Source organism: Alligator sinensis, unplaced genomic scaffold, assembly GCF_000455745.1.
Source record: "Alligator sinensis unplaced genomic scaffold, ASM45574v1 scaffold121_1, whole genome shotgun sequence".
In the NCBI taxonomy this organism is placed as follows: domain Eukaryota; kingdom Metazoa; phylum Chordata; order Crocodylia; family Alligatoridae; genus Alligator; species Alligator sinensis.
Window position 1 is genome coordinate 3,329,808 of NW_005841910.1, and position 22,012 is coordinate 3,351,819.

The window sequence follows — 22,012 nt, forward strand, 5'->3', positions numbered from 1 at the left end:
AGGTTTGGAATAACTGTGTCGTGCCATGTATAAAAATGTAAGCCATGCGTCTTCATACTGTTTTATTGTGTCCTTGGCAGGCTTCAATGGCTGAGAATAGTATACCTCTATACACTACTGCTTCCATGGGAAATCCTGCTCTGGGCAATTTAGCCATTGCTATGAAGGAAGAGCTTAATGGTGCAATGGAGCATACGAACAGTAATGGGAGTGACAGTAGTCCAGGACGTTCCCCTATGCAAGCTATGTAAGTACAGCAAACGCGAATGTCTTTGTTGAGATGTTGCCGTACGGCTGCTGAAATGTAACTTAGAGATTCTTTGTCGACTGTTTCTGAATTCCCAGTTCCAAACAGCAACGGTAAAAGTCTCCGTTTCTGAAAACGTTTAGGTGAATAGAGCATAAAAGAACCATTTACCAACTTTCACATAAAAGCAATCAGCTCAATCCAGTCCGACAAGTGCACACAGCTATAAAATTGTGAACTTGTTTGCCGTTCTCTTCTTTACATCCCAGACCACGGGGTTACTGAGATGCTCTGAGGTGACCGCGTTTCTCTGTGAAGTTTTTGTTCCCTTCTGCTTTAGTCCATGCAATAAAGAAGCTTGTCGGGGGTAGCACTGGGAGAAATGGGCTTGTTTAGCTGGGTTAAAAAAATATTCGGCACACAACAGCATTGCTTGGCATTAATGATGGCGCACGTGAAGGTCTGCATGATTTATAGATTGCTCTTAAAATATCAAAAGGAAAATTAATAGGAGCATTATAGCAACAGACGGCAGTATAATGAGTGCATATATAACCGCATGAAGTAATGGGAGATTGCTGTCCATGTGAAATGTGAATGGCAGTAGGGCAGCGTGCTAGCACAGGAAAGGGTAAGTCAGGAAGGGTGGGATGTCCCAATGGGTGTGTTCAGTATTTATGGGGTGACGGAGTGAATTTGTAAAGCCATAAATCCCCCATTCCCCCCAAAATTACATACCAGATCATTGGCAGCTGAAAAGGAAGCCCAAGTTTATAAGACTTGTAGTTCTCAAATTTTAGGAACTGGTCTATCTGGTAAAGTTGGCTACCTGTGCGAATGGACGCACGCAAGAGCAGGGCTGTGTTTCATCTGGCTGTTCATTAAAATGGACTGTACAATTATTGGCCGAGTTACCAAAGCTCACATTACACATTTAACAAAAAAAAAAGGACTAATTTGTAGCCTTTAACTTCAAAGTAATTTGAATAAGAGATTTACAAAAGTAGGTCTAAATCAAAAAGTAAGAAAACATTAACCTACTACCACTATAGTAATTAGTTGTGAAACTAATTAGCATTTAATGGCAAAAAAAGTTTCCCACCTGCATAATGTGTGTCGGGAGGGTGGGGAGGGTGGCAGGAATCTAAAGCTCTGGGTACTTTGATATTCCAGCATTTTAAATCAGTGCACAATGTGCTTTGAAAAAAAATCTTTAAAGATGGCAACATTCATTTTTAATTAATAATTAATTGGAACATTGTCTTTTACCATTTACTTCAAAACATTCAAGTAATGTGTTTAGCTTTTGCAGTGATTGTTTGTGCAGGATTAATTATCTTTCTCCCAAAGTAGCATTACGTGACATACTTCTAGCGCCACCACAAACGGATCCATCTTGAGGCGGTTTCAGTCCTCATTTGTTATGCTCTGCCCAGGACCATGCAGGACTTGAGCAGAGGAGAAGAGGGTGGTGGGAACAAGACTTATCTCGAGGGTTTCTCCTGGGCTGATTTGCACGGAGAAGCATTTGTAGCGTTGCGTTAATCCAGGTAATTTATTTTTTGTTAGGTTCAGAGCTAGTATAGCTCTTGTACTTCTCACTTCACCTAAGAGTTTGTCATCTGCGAAGTGGACGGATTAGTAGTGCAGAGCAGGCTAGGATGTTTCCTAGAGCCACGTATAGCTGCAGCCTTTGCTGCTCTTCAATGTGAGTGAACAGTGTGGGGGACTTGCTGTCGGCCCCCTAAATGTGGGCCCCCAAAGTAAGTGAAAGCTTTGGTTTTACCCTTCCTTTAATATGGAAGTCCAAGGCAGCTGTTCCACACACGAAATTCCTATTGACCTGCTTGAATTTGACCATTTCTCCGTACCCTTAGTAGTCATCTCTTGACACGTAAATACCTAGATGAGCGGCGCTTTAAAAATCCCAGGGAGAGGTGCCTCATTTCCACTGCCCACCAGACAGTTCATTTTCTGTGCGTTTTCATAGATTTCATAGACATCAGGGCTGGACAGGACCTCGGAAGATCATCGAGTCCAGCCCCCTGCCCAAAGGGCACGTCTTCGTATTCCCAAATTGATCCGATGCGTTCTCCGCTGAACCCTTACATTTGTTGAAGTAAAAATGTGGCAGGGTAATGCTCTTGTAGCAGCGTCCAGGTCCTCCAGTCTGAAATGCTCCGAAGCAGGATTTGCGCTGTTTGCTTAATACAGATTTCCAGATGTCATAGACAGTCTCTTATTTCCATTAGGCAAACTTTGTAATGGCATTTTCTATTCTTCTCCAAACCCCACTTCTGTGCCATAATGCATATTGTTGTTGCGGTTGGGTTTTTTTTTCTTATTCAACTGTTCCAATATATGGGAATAATTTAGGCCTTAAACTTTATCGTAAGGTTTAGAGGACCTCGTTAACATGACAGCTAAGCGAGTATAATACTTCAGCTGAAGTCTTATTACCATTCATCCCTTTCCTTTTTATGACACATTGAACCACTGCTACTTTTTTTTTTTCCCCCTATCCTCCTTTTGAAACACTAGAAAGTAGTCTCATAATTACAGCTTGGGGACATAACACTTTCATCCTGATATGCTCCAAAGGTAGCCACAAAGCAAACTACTCCATGCTGTGTGCACCACCAGAACACAGTGGCTTTAAACAACAGTCAGCTTTATTAAAAACTCCTCTATTCCCAGAGTGGACAAACAAAAGAATTACTCAAATGTGAAAAGAAGGGAACTCTGCATCCAGGAAGGTTATTTATTGTTAACCCCTTCTGAAGCCCTGGACACCCAGTTAAAAGGAGCATGTTGAAATTCTGCTACTAAACAAGAAAGGGAAAATCTTTTTTTGTCCAGCACTTACCTTCCATGCAGAGTTCAGTAGCTGCCTTTCCCTTCGCCAGTTTTTGAGGCTTTATGTGAGATGTTAAATGGAAATTCAGATTGGTTTGGCAAATACAAAAATCTCCCCCCAGCCTCTCTCACTCTTTAAGATGCACATTGCTAATGCTTCTGAAATGTTTGTATAATCTCTGATTCAGAACGCTTTCCTTTTCACATGCCAGCTTGCTGTTGCAACCAAAATAACATACATGGGGCTGGATTATTTTTGTTTTCTGTGCAAATTTTGTACTTGAGGTTTGGATAGTCCAGACCAACATCCTAATTTGAGGAGTAGGCTTTCCTCCAAACTAGACACTCGCTCCTTTGACACCGATCCAGAATTAAGTACCTGGAGCTGCAATGGAGGAACCCTACAAGAGCTTTTGTAGCACACTGTAGCTTTGTCTCATTTGAGCACAAGCCGCCCTGTTCGTGGGGTTGCATTTAGTTGGCTTTCCACTCCTTGTGTTTTGTTTTTGACTTCTGGGAACAAAGTCAAACCTCAAAGTGAAACTCAGTCAAAACCGCCCAGTTTCACCTGCTTTCAGAGCAGAACCGTGAAGCTAGCCAGGATTTGCTTTGGAAAGATTCAAGAGCATTTGAATGAGCCTGTACTGATTTTCAGATTTATCATGTAAGCAGGTGGGTTTGGCGTAGTCGGTGCAAACCACTTCTGTGGGCAGCTCTTCTCTCTGCTTATATGTAGCCCTAAGCTCTGGGAGGCTTGACTAGATGTGCTGGCCCATTGACATGCGAGGAATACTACCATAGCATAGCTTGGAGTAGAAATCCCTCTTCCCCTTGACAGACTTTTGGGTTCATAAAACATCTGACTCTCTTGTTTTCTGTCTCCAAAATTGTTCTGCCTTGATTTTTCACATAAAACAAATAAAGAAGCTTCAGCAGCAACAGCAACAACTAAAACACAACGAGCAAAATGTTTTAATTAATGCAAAGGGTCTGCATTTCCCTGTACATAGCTACTCTCTTCTCCCCACACACCTCCTGATCCCCTTTTCTTTCCAGATGTTTGTCCAAGCGGGTCCAGTGCACGATCAGGAGTGACTTCTGTTTACAAACACGTGCATCTTTTCACGTCAACTCAGGCCGCAAGCCAGCAAAGTCTCCGAGCATATGCTTAATTTAAGCTTGTGATTAGTCCTGTTGACTTAAGGTTTCTTTGGGGCTTGAGTGCTTTGCTAATTCCTGGCCTCTTGTTCTGAATCTTCTTGATGCGTCTTTCTCCTTTCTTCTGCAAAGCACATCAAAGCATGACTGCATATTTGGTCCTCCCGTAGTCCAGTAGATCCGGAGTGTCTTGATGTTTTGGGACATGGCATGAAGCATACTCCCTTCTGACATGCTTTGCCTGGGCAGGGGGTTGTATGTGCCTGTCTTTAGGAAGACCCTTTTCCTAAGTCTGATGCTGTGTGGCTACAGTAACACATCTCTCTAGCTTGTTGCGGGAGCTCCCAGAGACATGTTGAGAGGGCACGTTTTCAGTACTGCTCCACGAGAAGATTGCTCTTATTTTGTGGGATAGGATGGGATGGTCCCACTAATACCCCTATACAGACCTGACCTAGAACATCGCAGCTCCAGAAGCTGGAGCGTGGAGCAACCTGAAAAGGCTTTGCAGCTCTTTCTTGAAACGTGTGCAATCCGCAAGTGTGAAGCTTTCAAATCAGATGTAGTCTTCAAATGAAACAGATGTGTAGGGTACCCCTGCAAAGAGAGGTGTAGGTGGTTCCCCCTGCAAAGTTCTCACCTATAGGAGGTGAACCCCCTTTGCCTGAGGTTGAGCATAAATTTCCTATTCGGCCTTGCTCCTGCCCTCTGGGATTGTGTGGGAGCACATACTTATCTTGTGCATCAGCATTTATGCTTGCTCATATCTATACAGCTGAATTTACCAGGTAGTCAGTGACCAGCGTTCACGTCTTAGAGACCGGGCTCCTTAATTTTCACACGTTTCCTTTCTGCCCCTGCCCAAACATGAAACAAAATCCCACTCCCCTTTCCGTCTGTCCAAAGTACAGTGACATGTACTTAACTTTAAATCGCTTATTTTCAGGAAGACAAAGAAGAAATTATTTGCGACAAATGTTTGCACTTGTGATTAAGTCTTTACGTAGTTTACATGAAAGGGTTAAACGAGACCGGGTAGCGAACAACCAAGACTGTGGGAGGTGGATATCAACTCAACAAGAGACAGAGTGGGACTTGAACTCATTAACACTTTATTTTAAGGGATTGCCTGCCACATCAATTATTTAGGAAGCAAACAGGGTCTCCATCGCCGCATCGCATTATTAATACTTGATAATGTCAATAAAATCCTACTTCCCTATACCGTCCCACCAACAAGACAGTATTGACTCACATGGCTGTTTTACATATCAAAAGCTCCTGAACAAAAAAAGGTAATTTGTATTTGTAAAGGATTTGTTGTAAATATGATTTACGAACAACATTTTTCAATTGTTATCATACCCGTTTTGAATGACCAGCCCACATTCCCCTGCGGGTTATTCATGTGCTATTCTATAATGAGAAATTTGGCAGATCTCATCTCTTTAGTGCATCCTTGTGCCCACCATGAGCCGGGGATCATGTTCTGCCTTGTTTACAGCTGACAGTGTTATTATTCTCGTTAGGACTCTGCTTTCTTATCATATTGTTGTGTTGAGCGAGCCTTTTCCTCTCCGTTTGTGTTTCCTGGCAGGGCTTTTCTTCCCTTATTGACAGTTTGTAAAAATATGCATTAATTTGGAGTTTAAAGCATGTATCATGGTGTCTCTTTGCTGTGTTTGCTTGAAGTTGATTAATGATAGAACCTCACTTGGGGTCGTCCTCTGGAGAGTTGTCTCACAGGTTCTGCATGTTAACTAGAGAAGCAGAACACACAGCAAGCGATGATTAGCCCAGCCTCCACCAGCTCAGTGAGCTGACAAACTGCTATTTTGCTTTACTGATGCTTATTTCACTTATTTATCTGAAGATTGTATTAATCAACTTAATATGTCAGCTGAGAGCATTTTCTCTAAATCCTGCGAAGAAAGCATATATAAGTAAGTGCTCCTCCCAGGATATTTTCCCAGTGAAGCTAAGTAATTGTAGGCTCGTTCTTGGGTAGATGCTTCCCCCCTCCCCGTCCCCTCCCTCCCCTTTTTAGCAGCAAACTGAAAAAAAGTTGAGAGTCCGATTTCCTACATACCGTTCGCCCCATTGAAGTCAGGCGCAGCTCCGAAAGTCCCTACGTTTTGTAGAGGCCCTACATATCCCCCCCCCAAATGACAGTAGGGCTAAAGCACGACGTGGTCTTTTTGTCTTTTTTTGATGGACTGTTTTTAATTGTTTCTCTAGGCACCCTGTGCATGTCAAAGAAGAACCATTAGATCCAGACGAAAATGAAGGTCCGCTATCCTTAGTGACAACAGCCAATCACAGTCCAGATTTTGATCACGACAGAGATTATGAAGATGAACCTGTAAATGAGGACATAGAATGAGTATGTCTGACATCCTTGTCCTGAGAATGAAGATTGGAAGAACACGTCAAATTTAGCTGTGAAATCTCTCCATTATTGTACAGTCTGGAGGATTCTCAGTCCATTTTGACAACTATGAAATATGTTAACTCTTAGTGCCATCAAGTATCCCATTTGGGAGGATTTTTGATTTTTCTACTTTTTGTTGAAAAAAGGAATTTGTACTCTGTGCATTGGATGGACTTGTTTGGTACTTGGGATTTTCCTCTCTTACAGTCAACATCAGTGTTGTCAATTTGCTAAACTGATTCACTTCCTCACATTTAGCAGCAGACTTTGGACTGCAGTCCTGCCAATTTTGGACACTGAGGACGTCAAACTGAGCATGTACATCTAAACTGCAGATCAAGCCTTTGCCCAAATTTTAAGGATTCCAATGGACAACATATTTGCACAGTACTGCATGTTGATTATCACTGCCTTTTACTCCATTTCTTTCTTTCTTTCCTTGTTGGTTTTTTTTTTGTTTTGTTTTGTTTTGTTTTTTTGTTTTTGCTTCCATTTGGGATGGGGAAGGCCTCCGCGTGCGTGTGTGTGTGTGTGTGTGTGTGTGCGCGCGTGCGCGTGTATTGGGGAGGGGTTCAACAAAAAATTATCCCAAACGTTTTAATGTATTGCTTTTATTCCTCCCCCCCACCCTCCCTCACCCCTCCAAACTTCTCCCCTACCTTTTTAAGTTCTGACCTCAGGGCTCAGGTGGGCCCAGAGCCTCTTGGAGGCTTCATGTTTTCTGTACTTTGTGATGAATGTTAATAGGTGTTTTTATTATACGAAGCTGAATGTCATTGAATTGTTTGTAGTTTTTTCTGTCATTCATTCCAGTTACCTTCAGATGCCACCATGTTTTCTTTCGCTATGGAAAACATTCCATTTTGGTGTCTCTTTTTCTGAAAAGGTCCCAAATGCTGCACTATGTCCGTGGAAAGGTTGTCCAACAGAGAGGAAGGGAATGAAGTACTGCAAGAATGAGAATGAATGACAGATGAACATAGAAACACTGTAGGAAGCAACACAGATTCATTCCACAAAGCAGTATTTTTTTTAATTTTTTGTTTCAGTTTTAGTTTTTTGATATATATATATTTTTTTTTTTTGGCAGCAACGTTGAATATTAGCAAATGCCACAAAATTGAACAGCACAAAGAAACATATGCAGCACCAACAGAACTCACTTCATTAGAGAACGAATACTACAGTGGCAAGCTCTCAGTTGTTTAACATGAGTTTTAATGGGCCAACAAATCTTTCTGGAATATCTAAGATTACCAAAATGGGGGTACCTATACATTTACAATGCTAATTTTTTTTTTGGTTTTTGTTTTTTAAATTTTTTTGCGTTTCCAAATAGTGGTTGGAAAGATGACTTCATTAAACTGTTGTTGTACGCGGTGATGTTTCGCAGTTCAACATCAGTTCAGGATTGCTCGATGGCATTAATCTGTTTGAATACAAATTAGATTTCAGATTGAACTTGTTACGGGAGTTAATAAGGACTGAGCCCACTAATGCTAAAGTGTTAATTTCAACTGTGCAAATCCTGTACTGCAGTTAAGATTGTTATGCAATATTACACCAGCCAGTATCGAAACCTCATAGTAGAAACCAGTGAATATAGGACAAGAGCTAGGACTGGGGCTTGTTTGGCAAAACTAGCAGTGCTCGACGAAGCAAACATTACAGACAAAAAAGCTGTTGTTATAGGTCAGTAAACCTTGGTCACCAAACACCTAAACGTTTTCATTCTGCAGCCACTTTTCTGTCACTCATTTATTTATGTAGGACTGTAGCTTTTTTTATGATTTCAACAAAAAAAAAAAAAGCCTTTCAGAGCTTAATTTATATTCTTCTTTGTACCTTTTTTTTTTTCTAAAATTACCAAAGATATTACACAAAGGTAAATTATGTTCTCTGTTATATGCTTTATCTTATGAAGCCAAATATCCTCTTATTGTTGATCAAAGGAGGTTGAAGAATTTAGAGGGAAATGACAAGATATGGGCTATTGCTAATCCGAGAGAGAAACTGCTCCTTTATTCTAGTAAATTTAGAAGGCCAAGTAGATGACTGAACCAAAGTTGTTACTTTTTATTCGTGTTCCTTTAAAGCGACCAAACTGAAATTCTGTAACGAGAAATCGAGGAGAGCTTTTGAGACTCAGCCTAGGAAACAGTGTTACAGGAGGAGCTGTGAGAAGGGAGCGGGAGAGAAAAAACGCGCACACATACGGTTCTTTTGCAGAAAATTAGAGTATCAAATAAAGGAGACAGTTTTAATAAAATCCAGAAGAGAACAGAAAAGCTCCCACAATTTAACTGGACCACATAATAGTATTTCTAGAGTAAAACAAATTTTTGTTTTGGTCTTTGGTTTTACAGATTGTATGCCACTTTTGTTTAAGGATTGTGCTAGGATGGCAGCTTTAATTTTGGTTTATCTTGGCACATTTGCTCGGTTTTGTTTAGTTGTTTCGGTCAGCATGTTTCATAAGGAAATAACACTCCTGTCCACTCTCAAGCTTTGGTACAAAAAAGATAATAATTATTGGCAGTTACTTTTCTAAAGCTCAACTCTGCTTTCTGTTTAAAAAAAAAAAAAAAAAAAAGAAAAAAAAAGAAAAAAAAAAAAAAAGGGGGTCTGTGGACCTGTTAAAAATTTTTTTTTTTTTTTTTTAATTATATCCAGGCAGCTTCATGACGTGCCGGCGGTAGCCAGATGGGGATCACGAGAAGTGATCCCTGTGCTTCTAAACTGAGTGGTTTGCTGGTTAGTTCGGTATTCAAAAAGGGGATAAAAATCTGGTAGATTAGTTCATTCTCAGCATGTGTAGCTAGACATGAGTAAAGATAACAGCATGAGAAACTGTTAGTACGCATACCTCAGTTCAAACTGTTAGGGAATGAGTAAATAAAAAATACATTTCACTCAGTTGCACTTAGTTGTATGTCTTGCATGCTTAGTCTAAAGACTGTAGCAAAAAAAAGAAAAAAAAAAGAAAAAGAAATAAAAAATTAGATTTTAACATATCTGGCAGGTGTCACAGCCTTGCAGAAGAACCAACTGAAAATCTCAGGCTTTACATCAAGCAAACTTCACTATGATTTTTACAATTCTGATTCTGTATCCCTTTGGATATACAGTTGCTTCTTTAGGGTGGGGTTTATTATGTTGTACATATATATCCCAATGTGTCTGTGTGAGCCTTTGTCTTTTGGGGGCGGGGGGGAGGGAAGAAAAGGTGGAAAGGTCCTTTTTTAGATATCATTCCTCAAAAGGAATAAATGCATACCTGTTTGTCAAAACACCTTTTGCTTTTTGTGCAACTGCTTTATATTAACTATACTAAAAAAAAAAAATAGCTTTGAAAAAAAAACTACTGTATGTAATGGAATTGCAGAATATGCTGCACATGTATTTTATTTAGTTATCCTTGCTTTAAGAATATTGGATGACATTTGCTGACATGTGGGAGAAAATCCCTGACTTTTTTTTTTTGTTTTTTTTGGTTTTTTGCTTTAAATTGTAACATAGTTGACAGATTTTTTTTTTCTCCTGTTATCATTGATTGACGCATTTTTGTACAGTTTTTGTGTTTAAGCTGGGTTTTTTTGATACTTTCCCACCCCTTCTGTTATCTTACCACTGCCTTTTCTGGCTGTCTTAAACAAAGTTCATATATTTGAAAGGAAAAAAAAAAAAAGTTGTTTAAAAAAAAAAAAAACCCACCTGTTTTTCTCCTGCTGCAGTAAATATTTTGCATGATGAATTCCAGGGTCACACTTTCAAAGTTTATCAGTGAAGTAGTGATTAATAATGGGGAGTGTCAAACTATTGAACTTTTGTATAAAAAAAAAAAAAAAACTTTACAAGGTGCCAATATGTAAAGACAATTTGTTACATGTTTTTTTTCTCAAAGAAAAGCGTACATTATGAAAGTAGTACCATGTATCAGGTAAATCGCTGTCAGGAATGAGAGTCAAAGCCTTCCTTGTCCACAAAAAAAAAAAAGTTTGTAAATGTAAAACCTGTTAGGTTTCGGCATTCGACTAGAAGTGAACTGAAAAAAAAAAAAAAATCAAGGCTTATGTAGAAACCGTGAATCACAAAATCTGTTACCTTTGTTTGATCCACACTTCTGAGAATTTCACCAGCTTTCCCAGCACTCTTCTTCGGGTCAGATTTGGGGGAGAGGATGGGGCAGGGGTTCTGATTCTACAAATATTGCAGATCGTTAGCCATTTTTATATATATGTGCATATATATATATAGATATATATATATCTCTATAGAAAAAAAAATTAAATAATTTTGAACTATCGTAGTTTTCAGATTGCCAACAAGCTACATTCCGTATCGCATGGAAAATGTGTGAAACTCTTTTGAAATCCTTTGGTACCTTTGGTTAATGAACCTCCGACCAAGTTTTTAGATGTTTCAGAAATTGTTCAGCATTCGAGTCTTGAGAGTCAAATTGGCAGTTATGACTGCGTTTTAATGGGCCCAGAATAGTTAACAAAGTCTCTTCTACCCATAAGCCTTGATGAAAATGGTACAGTCCAGACTGTTAGCATGGTGCTTCATGTGTATGTGCTGCCAGTAACGAGATTTTTTTTTTTTTTTTTGATAAGGCATAAAAGAAACTCATTCCTTACATCCACTGTAATTCCATCATTCCATGTCTGTTGATACAGACAATAAAAAATGTTGTGTAGTCAGTACTAATTACTGACATTATAGCATTCTCAAATGCAATAAAAATGCTGGTTGTTCACACTGGTAATACAAGTTGCCATGTTCTAAGTTTTTCTTCTAGTTTTCTGGCACCGTTATGCTGTCTTCGTGAAGGCCTCCCATCCTGCAGATGAGTCCCTGTGTGTAGGCTGCTGCACCACACCAGAGCCCCCTTGTAAAACCAGCTGGGGTGGGGGATGAGAGAGGGGCTCAGCATGAGCATGCGTGGTCACCCCACCCGCAGCAAACTCCTGATTATGAACGTGCATTTATCGGCAGATGCTTCAATCGTGACATTGCAACCAACCTGAGCACTGACGGCTGATGCTCCAAGGGGCTGGCTGCCTTCTGCTCCGGCGTGCATGCTTCGCAGCTCCCAGAATAGCACCCCAGTCATTTTTGGCTCTTGTTGAGCAGAACAGAGGGTGTTCATCCCTCGCAGGGGTTTACCCTAGAAACACAGAGAGAGAGAGAGAGAGAGAGAGAGGAGTGCAGGGGTCAGGCCCAATCCTGCAGGTCCATTAAGTGCTTGGCACGCTGAGCCATACAAAGTTCACGGGATCAGACTTAAGTCCCCCAAATCGTGTTTGATAAACTTCAAAGTGATGTCCTCCCGGCCCAGTTTTAAAGGGAAAGCCGCCACCTTTTCTCTTGAGGAAGCATCCATTTATTTTCTTCATCAAGTTTGATAAAGAAAAATAAAATGTTTAATAACTAGCATTAGCAGCAAACTAAAATTTCAGAGGAGAGGTTTTCATGAATAATTCATTAAAAATTTCACATCTGCAAGATTAGTCATCCAAATAAAATGCTAATGTCAAAAACATGCACCGTCTATAATATTCTCATCAAGAAATCTTTTTGCATATAATGATAAACGCTTAAATTAGTACAAATGATTTTATAAAAATATTCTATCATAAAATTATACCGGATAACTACTTTCAAGGCACACAAAAAAAAAAAAAAATTCTTGGCACGCTCCTTCTAACATAGTGTATCGGAGTGGTATTGATTTTGAAATTTTGATAATCTAAATATAGAGAATAAGGTGTTCTCCGCTAGTGGCAAAGTGCTGGATTTCACCATGAGAACAATCTTAGAAAAAAGCATCCGAGGGCCCTTAGTTAAGTGCATCTGAAATTACCTAGTTTATTTGACATCACTGCCAGAGTCCCTTAACACAGCACTCTGAGTAATACAAGATGGGCACTGGTCCTCTAAGAGATTAGGGCTGGTGCTGCCTTATTGGCTGTGGATAAAACACGTGCTGAATTCTCCTGGGACTGGCACCCCTCTGTTTCTGAGGACCAGGACGATTCACAATCTGCCTCTGTGCTACCTTGAAGCTGGTGTTGTTCGGAAAAGAGCAAAGTGGGTGGCAAACACCAACAAGCAGAATAAGTTGCTTTACGTTCAATTGGCGTGCTCACTGCACGGGCATGAAAGACATGCCAGGCAGATGAGAATTAGGCTTTCTACTCATGATCTGTGGAAAAGGAACCCAACTCCGGCTCCTTTTGAAGTCAACGCCGTCTTTCTCATCGAATGCAAGGAGAGCAAGACTGACGGCTCTTGTTTTCTGAAAGCCGAATGCTGCGGTTCCCACCAACCTGAATGGAAGCTCCCGGGGAAGCCTTGCAAAAATGACACGTGGCCGCTGCCCTGCATAGCAGCAGGATGAAGCTTTTGGCCTCGTGCCTGTCTTAATGTAGGCAATCAGGCCTCATAGCAGAGATGATATCTTTTATTAAGCCAACAAGATTTTTTTTTTTTAAAGAAAAAAATTCTTTAATTGCAAGCTTTCGGGCACAAACTCCCTTCAACTTAATTAAAGATGTTTTTTATTTTGCAAAAACCTTGTTGGTCTAATAAAAGATATCATCTCTACTGTGAGTCCTGATTGCCTTTTCCTCTAGACCAATATGGCTACAACCTGGATACCTATCTTAATGCAGCCCATTTAAGTGTGGCTGTGCGCTGGTAAACCAAGTGTGTAACTTGGTATTACTGGAGCAATAAACCACCTATCTTCCGGGGCCCGGCAGCCACGTTGTGGTTGACCACACCAGCTGGCTCCTGAGTTGCAATAATGCCATCGGCCCTAGCAGTCTCAAACGGCCTTTGCCAGGGAAACGTAGAACTTCATGCAGGACAGATTGAGAAGTTCGAGCTTCTCCTTAATCTCTGGAATAAAAAATGAGGAGTGGTATCATGTTATTCCAGGACGGGTTGTTTTTTTGTTTGTTTTGCACTGAAAAAAGAACAGGCCAGAGCATAAGACATTTAAAAAGGAAGTCCCAGGCATGCTCTGCAGCTGCAAGGCACACGAGTCTAGCTCTCCCACGGATATTGGATGTGGCCTCTAGACAATCAGAATGTGACGTTTAGCTTAGCTTGGCCGTACGGAGTGCAACGCATTCCACGTTCCCAAGCTAATTTCAAGCAGTAACGCTGTTGGTCTCGCACGCACACACGCGCTCCTCCCTCACAACAAAGTATAATTAGCCCTTCTTGACCTATTAATCAGGCTCCGTCTTCAACGATGATGTTAAATGTTCATGTAAACGTGTGTTAATCAAGGCCATCTTTCATCTTGGTTGTAGTGGTGGTTAATTCTGTCAAACAGAAGTACTCCTCATTCTAATATTACCGAGTTTGTTGTTGCAAACCTCCGTCTCAGCTGAAGCGGTTGACAAATGTGGTGAAATACGATGTGTTGGCGGAGAATCCTATTTTGTGTGCAAACACTGCTTTCAGTGTGGTAAAATATTTAGGTTGAAACACTGATCCAGCAAATGGCTCTGCGTGGAGCCCCATTGACTCCCGTGGCGTATCTCCGCAGACACTGGGGTTTACCCATATGGATTCACTTGCAGCGCTGGAGTTTAGAGCACTGACTCACAAAGCACTCCAGCATGTGCTTAAATCTATTAGGATGATAAACACTTCTGGGCAGGGCTCTTGCTTTTCTCTGCTTGCCTGTTGCCTACTGCACTGAGCTGCTGATACCCCACTGGGGTCCCTTGCTACTACAACTCATACAGTCCATGCAAGTCAACAGGACTTTGAGCCATGCACGTGAGCCCACACTAGTCAGGACTGATAGTTGCAACATAATTGTAATAACGTGATTAGCTGCTTCAGAGAGACAAAGAATTAGACATGATAAGACACTGTGTGCTATGTGAGAGGTACCAAAAATACCCATTCCTCCCCATGCATAAGTTCGTTTAAAGGAGCATCCATAAAATCAACCCTCAGCATCTCAAATTGTGAAGATGTTTGCTTGGAAGACTTCAGTGGTCATTTTCTTTTTTCCATGTAGGACAGGAGCCTGAAAAACATTTTTTCTTCAAGTTATAATGTTAATTTGAAGGTAACCGTCCTTTCAAGGATTAATTCCAGCCAAAGCAATAACCATTATTTACCAGACTTTGACATTTTTATCACTCATCATATTAGCAAATTTCCATTGAAAATGCTAAAATGGTTCGTCATAAGGCGCATAACTGCTTTAGCTGTAAAAATGACCAACACAAGTGCCTGTACTCAAACATTAAATTATACTGTAATTAATAAAGACAGTTAAACTGTCTACTAGCAACAGCAATTTAGGTAACCACATTTGATCGGCTATAAATTGTAACTACATTAAAATTCCAGAAATATTAGCAATATGGATTACTTGATGGAAATAGGTGCTGATCACCAACACTCCTATTTTACAGCGGAAGCACAGGTCATGTTGGCCACAAAACCGTGGGCGAAGATCAAGGCTGAGTACTTTTAATCTTGTGAAACAAGCAATTACAAATAGTTGCATCGATTTGTTAAAAAGCTTTAGGTGACATAAATTGTTTCCTGTTTAGCTTATTGCTCTGATACATAAATGTCACTGAGTATAATATTAATTAGGGTCATGGAACAACAAGGGTCAGCTGATAGAGCGTACAATCAAGGAGGTGTCAATCCTTTGGTGAGCGTTATGGAAGACGGGAAAAGCGGATGCCCATTCGCACTGCAACGCCTGCGTCCTACTTCTATGTAATGACAAAAGAAAGTGAAGGACGCTGTCCTTTGTATGCGAAGTAATTACTTTAGAACTAGTGTAATTTTATGGTTTAGGCTACATTACAATGTTTTCATTCTTATATTCTTGCCACAGAACGTAAAAATCCACATATAGTGTCAATAAAATAAAATACTGTTTATAAAGGCTTTCAGCTGCAGAAGGCTAATACTTTGTCTCCCAGCACATGGAAACTAAGCACACATTTTAGCCTGGTGTGTGTTTCTACACTTTAAAAATATATACTTTTTTTTTAAACCAGAGAAAAAAAGGGCCGTGCAGGTTATTTACTTAGGATAAATCAAATGTATCATATATACTGTTTCTTTGGATTGGCATACCACTTAGAAAAATACAGTAAGATTCTGAAAAAAATCTGGAGAAAATTTATTAAATATGATTTTTACTGTAATAGAATATTAATGTAACCCAATGCTCATTTCCCATTAAGTTGATCCCTTTTTAATACACACATGCTTTTTATTATTTTGCACTCATGCGAAAATTCCACATTCAGAGAGTTTCCATCTACTCAGGAATGTCTCTGGCAACGGCGCAGTACGAAATCTTGAACTGAAGAAAAAAAAAAAAAGAAAAGGAAAAGAAAAGAGCAAATATCGAACGATAAGAGGTGGCACGGCGCTGATGAACTGAAGCAAAAGCCAATGATATAATAAGGGGTAGAAAGGCATTCAGCACTGGAAAGGGAACAGTAGAAACAATTATACTTTAACTCCCTCCCTTCTCGCTGCTACTGTACCACAGCACAGCTGAAAATGTTTGATTTGCAACATAAAAGATTCATTAATTACCACTTGAATATTTAAAGCTATTTTGCAGACTAACAGAGGCAGATAAAGCACTGAATTAAAACCTCTAATAAAATTGTAAAAATATTTCTGTACGTTTACCAGTGTTACTCTGCCTCTAGGTTTAGGGAGCGTGAGGCTGGGCTTTTACAGAACGGAGCTTTTAAGTGGCAAGCGGTCGAGATTGCAGAGGATTATCGAGCTCTCGTTTTCATATGTTTACCAGATACAGATCTGGAATCTAGCGCCTCGCACGTGGCAGCTCATCATGGGCGCGCTACAGTACATGGCAAGGGTGGTTGTGCTCTATGTCTACTTAAGCTATAGTTACAGAAGTGGTACATGTTTGTCTAGTTGCATGCTCCTATTATAATGCTCTCTTTGAGATGAAGCATCCTGAGTCAAGAATTGGCTAAGCTTGTTATAATTACTCTGATTAAAAAAAAAAAAAATTGGGGTGAGGGGACAGCAGGTGTGATGACCTCGGGCACACTGTGGGAATTGGCAGTAAAGAAGCATTTTTTTTCCCCATGCATAGTAACTCATCTGCTTCTCCCAAATTGCATCATGGCCCTTGAGTATGCCTTAGGTGATGGCCCCAGTCTTTTGAGCCTGTTGCAGGTATGTTCAGCTGGCAAAGGAGCATGCCCACACATGCAACCCATTTGCTCCCTGAAACATTAAAAAATATATATATCTCTATAGCGCCTGCTTGGAAACACTCACGATCTAGGACCCCCTTCAACCAGAGGAAGCCAGCTCCTCAGCAGACAGTAGCTCTGCGGAGCAATGTGATGGTGACCAATCAGCCACCAGGATTTTTTTATTTTTATTTTTACAAATAGAGGCACCAATCTTGAAAGGATAAAGCAAGGACCAACCAAGCTATAGGGTTAGCTCCTAGCTGTTCCAGCTTTCTTCACAATTTGTTAATGATGAGCTGGGTAAGAGTACGCAGTTTTGCTTAAAATAAAAATCCCATTGTGTTTTCTCATTGTGATTCCTGGGTTTGGTCAATGACGTAGGAAACGGTACTTACCTATAGCAGTGTGTTATGACAGTATCTTTTACCCACATATAGTGCACATTTTTACCTGCAGCTCCATGCATGCATGCTCACTCACTCACTCACTATATATAGAGAGAGATCTATATCTATATATAGCTAGATAGATAGACATAAACATGCACGCGCACACACACACACACACGCACACACACACACACAGAACCCTAATTCTAGCAGAGGTTGCAAAGGCTCTATGAGGCCCACTGCTGACTTCAGCATTGCCAAGTTCTTTAATGTCATGTACTACCCTAATGGAAGGCAAAAGTAGGCCCTGATCTTGTACGTGCTTAACTTCACACACAGTGAATAGTTTTATTGACTTCAGTAACAAATAACTCAATTGATTTTGGGCTTTTTTTTCCTCCTTTACAGCAGGCAAAAATATATTTGCCGTCTATGAGTGTAAATGAAAGCAAAAATTAAAACAAGAAAAGAAAAGAAAAAAAGCCCTCAGTCTCTTTTTATATGCTTTGGCGTGGAATGGGTTTTATTTTTTAGTTACTTTTTAAACTTGTTTTTCTCCATTTATTTTCTAGACATGCTGGACACAGTTGTAATTTATATAATTGTTCAGGCATTGCACTGAAGAGCCTTCCAAAAGCACATGATTTTGATGCTACTTGTTTAACACGGCCAGTTTTAAGATTCAGAAATCCAACATAACATAGCAAAGCTTCCCCGTGACACCTAGTGTAGTTTTACAAGATTTTTCCACGTACAAAGCAGTCTTGGATGCTTCTGAAACCAAAACAAAAACATCTGATAAAAACCGAGCGTTATGGTACTAACTGCAAAGTTCATTTCCCTTCCAAAGTCCTTCTTTAATTATAAAAACTGCATAACCCATTTCCTTTAGTGTGCAAAAAGGTGTGTAATTAAACCATCAGCATAATACCTTTCTACATGTAAAACCTGCACTTATGAACTTTAACTGCTGAATAAAAACTCCTATTACATGACCATTAAGTATTATGAATAAAGCAAGTCATTGTAGTACTTGATTAATTTTTATGCACTAAGTATTGTGTTCAGCAGAAATTCGGTTTCCGTGGGTGTCTTCCCTACAGGGTTCGACTGACGGCTCAGTTCCCCCCACACATCCTAATCCTATTTCAGGAAACAACAGCCTCCACTTTCTTCACTTTGTGCTTTAGCTTCAAAACTGAAAAAAAGCCACAGAACATATATGATGTGTCATTCCAGGTACACATAGAAATGGTGGATGATAAGTGCTTAAAGGATGAGTAATAGCACGGGGGTGAGATGACTACCACTTAAACCCAACAGTGCAGACGCAGACTATAACTGCTATGCGCGTCAAGTCGACTAAATGTCCTTTTGTGCCACTTAGGCTGGGTGTTAGGGCTACAGGAACTCTTCAGGGGTAAACCACCTCCAATGCATTCCCACCTTCAGTGCTCTCCAGCTTGCAGGAGCAGACTGAGAGGAGGCCCAGATGCCCAGCATGGCATGTAGGAGTTGTAGAGATGCATGGTAGCTCTGTTCATGGGTTTCCCCACTCCCTGCTGTGTGATGGATGCAGAGTAGGGTGTGTTTTACAAATGTTCCCACAGGCACATTCTTTATTTTCCTGCAGAGAAGAGTTGCTTATGTGCTAACAAGAAACAACTGACAGGACCATCTGAGGGTAAATACACTGTTGTCAGACCATGACGACCAGAAATAGAAGACTAAGTATCTTTAGCTCTCCTGTCTTCTGATATTTTTGTACCAACTAAATCAAGACATTTTATAATGTGCTTAAATGTAAATTTGAAAATACAATTCTGCTACTTACAAACACTTCGGGCCAAACCTTGCCATCCTTCTTTAGGCTTTCTATCACTGAAATGCTCATGGAAGATTGGAAATATTTACACCAATCAAAGCAGCTGGGTTTGGTCCCTAATTTACATGCTCATAGCAGATGTTCTGAGGCAGCTGCAGGAGAAAACTTTGCCAGCATGGCTTCTTCCTAGGGTGCTGAAGGATCACAACAATATTATCTGATGTGGATTGGCAAAGGCATTATGTTAGTAGTCAAGACCCTCCTCCTCCCATACAGTTATCTGCCAAGAATCTGGAATAGAGGATTCAGTTTTGACCAGTTATGTTCAAGAAAGATGAATTCAAATGGAACAAGATGCAGAAAAGGCAATAGCATAAGCAGGGGTGGGGGGTCAAGAATAGAGTATGTCAAAGCTTCACGAGCTATGTGAAGTCCATGAGGGGGGATCCAATTGCTCTGTAAAATTAATTGAGGGGGAGGGGCTATCAGAGAGGGGAGAGACCTTTTAAAGCGAAAGGGCAATGCTGGCAAAAACAAAAGGATATAACCTAATTGTGAATACATTTAAGCTACCATTTAAAAACTTTCTCGCTGTAAGAGCAGTGAGGTTCTGGAGCAGACTCCTAATGGAAAGAGAAGGGGCAAACCTCTCTCATTTTGAGACATAGCTTGAGCAGCTTAGCAGAGGGATTGTGTCAGGGGGTCTGTGGCCCGCGGGTCAAATCTGGCCCACCAGGTCATTCTATCTGGCCCGCGGGGCCCCTAAATATTTTAGAGATTAATTTGTATTCTCCCCTGGCTGCCCAGGGTAGGGTGGCAGGAGCGCAAAGCCTGGGTGCACGGTCTGCCTGGCTGCATCGTGTGAGGCTCACATGCAGTCCACGAGACCTGCACGCAATAGAGGCAGCAGCCCAGCCCCAACTGTCGCTTTCTTTCCCACCCCACTCACCATAACTCCACAGCCCCCACCCCAACCACATACCCCAGCACCCCTCCACACACACACACATATTCCCCAACCACACTCCACCACATCCACCCCTTTACCGCCCACAAACAATATACAGTAGGGCTGTATTTGGAGCTATTATGCAGTCACTTCTAGATACACTTCATAAGCACATAAATCAGTACAAAATATTTTTAAATAAAATTAAAATAAGTTACAGTAGATGTTTTATGTTTTTGTACATGATTTGGTTTTTGGTTTTTTTTTCCCAGTTTCAAGATTGCAGCACCATCCCTCCCAAAAGGAGTACTTCCAGGGCAAAGGGAGGGACTTCCAGTGGCAAAGGTCAGGGTTGGGGGCAGGACTTCTGGTCCCAATATGGTGACCAGGGTGGGCAACTGTCAAGGGGTGGGGCTACCAATGTGGCCTTCACAGCTCACTAAAACTCAGTAAGCAGCCCTCCGCCAGAAATAATTGCCCACCCCTGGATTATATGATGTAGTTGCCCGTGAGAGGAGCCAGGACTGGTGGACCCATTCAGTCCTATACCTTTGCACTCATTCTCCATGGCATTTTTTGCGTACTGCCTCCAGGGCTGCTGTCATGGTATGTGGGCTGCTATGTGATGACTCTGAGGATACACAATAGCATTTTCATCTCTTTAAATTGTGTCGGAAACACGTCAGTCATTTTCCATTTTGCCGTGTGTGTGTGTGTGTGTGTGTGTGTGTGTGTGTGTGTGTGTCTAGCTGATCTTTAGCAACAGACATGTTAAAACATGGCTGTCTTTGGCTACTGTCATTTTTAACTCTTTTTTTTTTTTTTTTGGATGTGGTAAGCCCTAGGTAAAGCAAGTGCAGATGAACAGGTTCGGGGTGGGGAGTAGTAGAAACACTATTTCTTTGTCTAGCCTACTATTTGTCTGCAAAATAAATATTCAGTTCAAAAGTCCCAACAAATTAACAGTAAATCTGCCTCTTAGGTTCTCCATCACATGAGTGTCTTAATCAGGTGGTTGTGGGAGTCATTTTTGCTTTGGTAGCAGGTGGTTGTTTACTATTTAGACAAACTCCATCCTTTCAATCCCTGGCATGGCTGTTTGCATTTGCTTCAACATCTGCTGTTCAATCTCACACTTGCACACAGATCAAGGCAGCCTCCTCTCTTGATGGAAATGACTCACATCTCAGATGAGTTAAAACAGAAATAGGCTCAGCTGCAGACTCCTGCATTTAGGAGGCTGTGCTTGACAGTTGGGACACGGGTACCAACACGGTCTTTTCTCTTCAGGTTCTTGGGCTGCCCCTCTGCCAAGTTTCTCACATATTTCCCATACTAAGAAGAGCCTAGGTAGTTAATGCCTGCTCTTGACCTTTCTTCTTCAGCCTTCGCACCAGAAGGAAAAGTTAATGGGATGTGTTTCTTGCCTTTAGATAAATCAGCTTTAAACAATGCACACCTTAAAACACAATCATAGGGCCATCTGGCCCAAACCTCAGCATGAATGGTAGGAACACTGTTCCTAAATCATCGCCAACTGATGCCTATTCATGTTGTACCGCTGTTGCCTGATGGGATACCAAAGCAGCTCTCCTACAGATAGTTATTATCTTTTTTTCCAGGAAAGCCTGGGAAAGGTTAAGTAGTTTTGCATTTGGGTTGGAAAGTAGTTTGACAGCTTCAAAGCAGCCCAGATGTAAACAGGCGCCTTGTGACAGAAAAGGCATCGCAAAAGCAATCTTCCAGATGTCCAGGACACACCACTCAGAGCATCGAAAATAAGGACCAAACTTTGAAACACAATTTGATGCTTCACAAGGAACCACAAAGTTACTGCAGCCCAAGGGTGATGGTAACCTATGATGTTGTGGTGGCAGGGTGTTGTATTCAGCACCACTCTCAGGTCTGTGTAG

At 41.0% G+C, this 22,012-nt stretch overlaps 1 protein-coding gene and 1 long non-coding RNA gene across 31 annotated transcripts in view; one reads left to right on the top strand and one right to left on the bottom strand.

Annotated features, from left to right (window-relative positions):
* Positions 1-10,036, top strand: part of FOXP1 (forkhead box P1) — a 421,654-nt gene extending 411,618 nt beyond the window's left edge. For 29 of the 30 annotated variants that reach the window (XM_025197991.1, XM_025197998.1, XM_025197996.1 and 26 more), the window contains 2 exons: positions 81-247; positions 6,500-10,036. In XM_025197991.1, coding sequence (XP_025053776.1) covers positions 81-247; positions 6,500-6,644 — 312 coding nt within the window. In that variant the 3' untranslated portion in view covers positions 6,645-10,036. Of the gene's footprint in view, positions 1-80; positions 248-6,499 lie in introns of those variants that run through there. The other variant, XR_003092859.1, reaches the window with a different exon arrangement.
* The window catches only part of LOC102382710, a 41,989-nt gene continuing 27,724 nt past the window's right edge, over positions 7,748-22,012 (bottom strand). The window contains exons 2-3 of the long non-coding RNA XR_323238.3: positions 11,719-11,862; positions 7,748-10,892 (exon numbers count right to left, since the gene is read on the bottom strand). This is a non-coding gene — a long non-coding RNA (uncharacterized LOC102382710). The remainder of the gene's footprint in view (positions 10,893-11,718; positions 11,863-22,012) is intronic.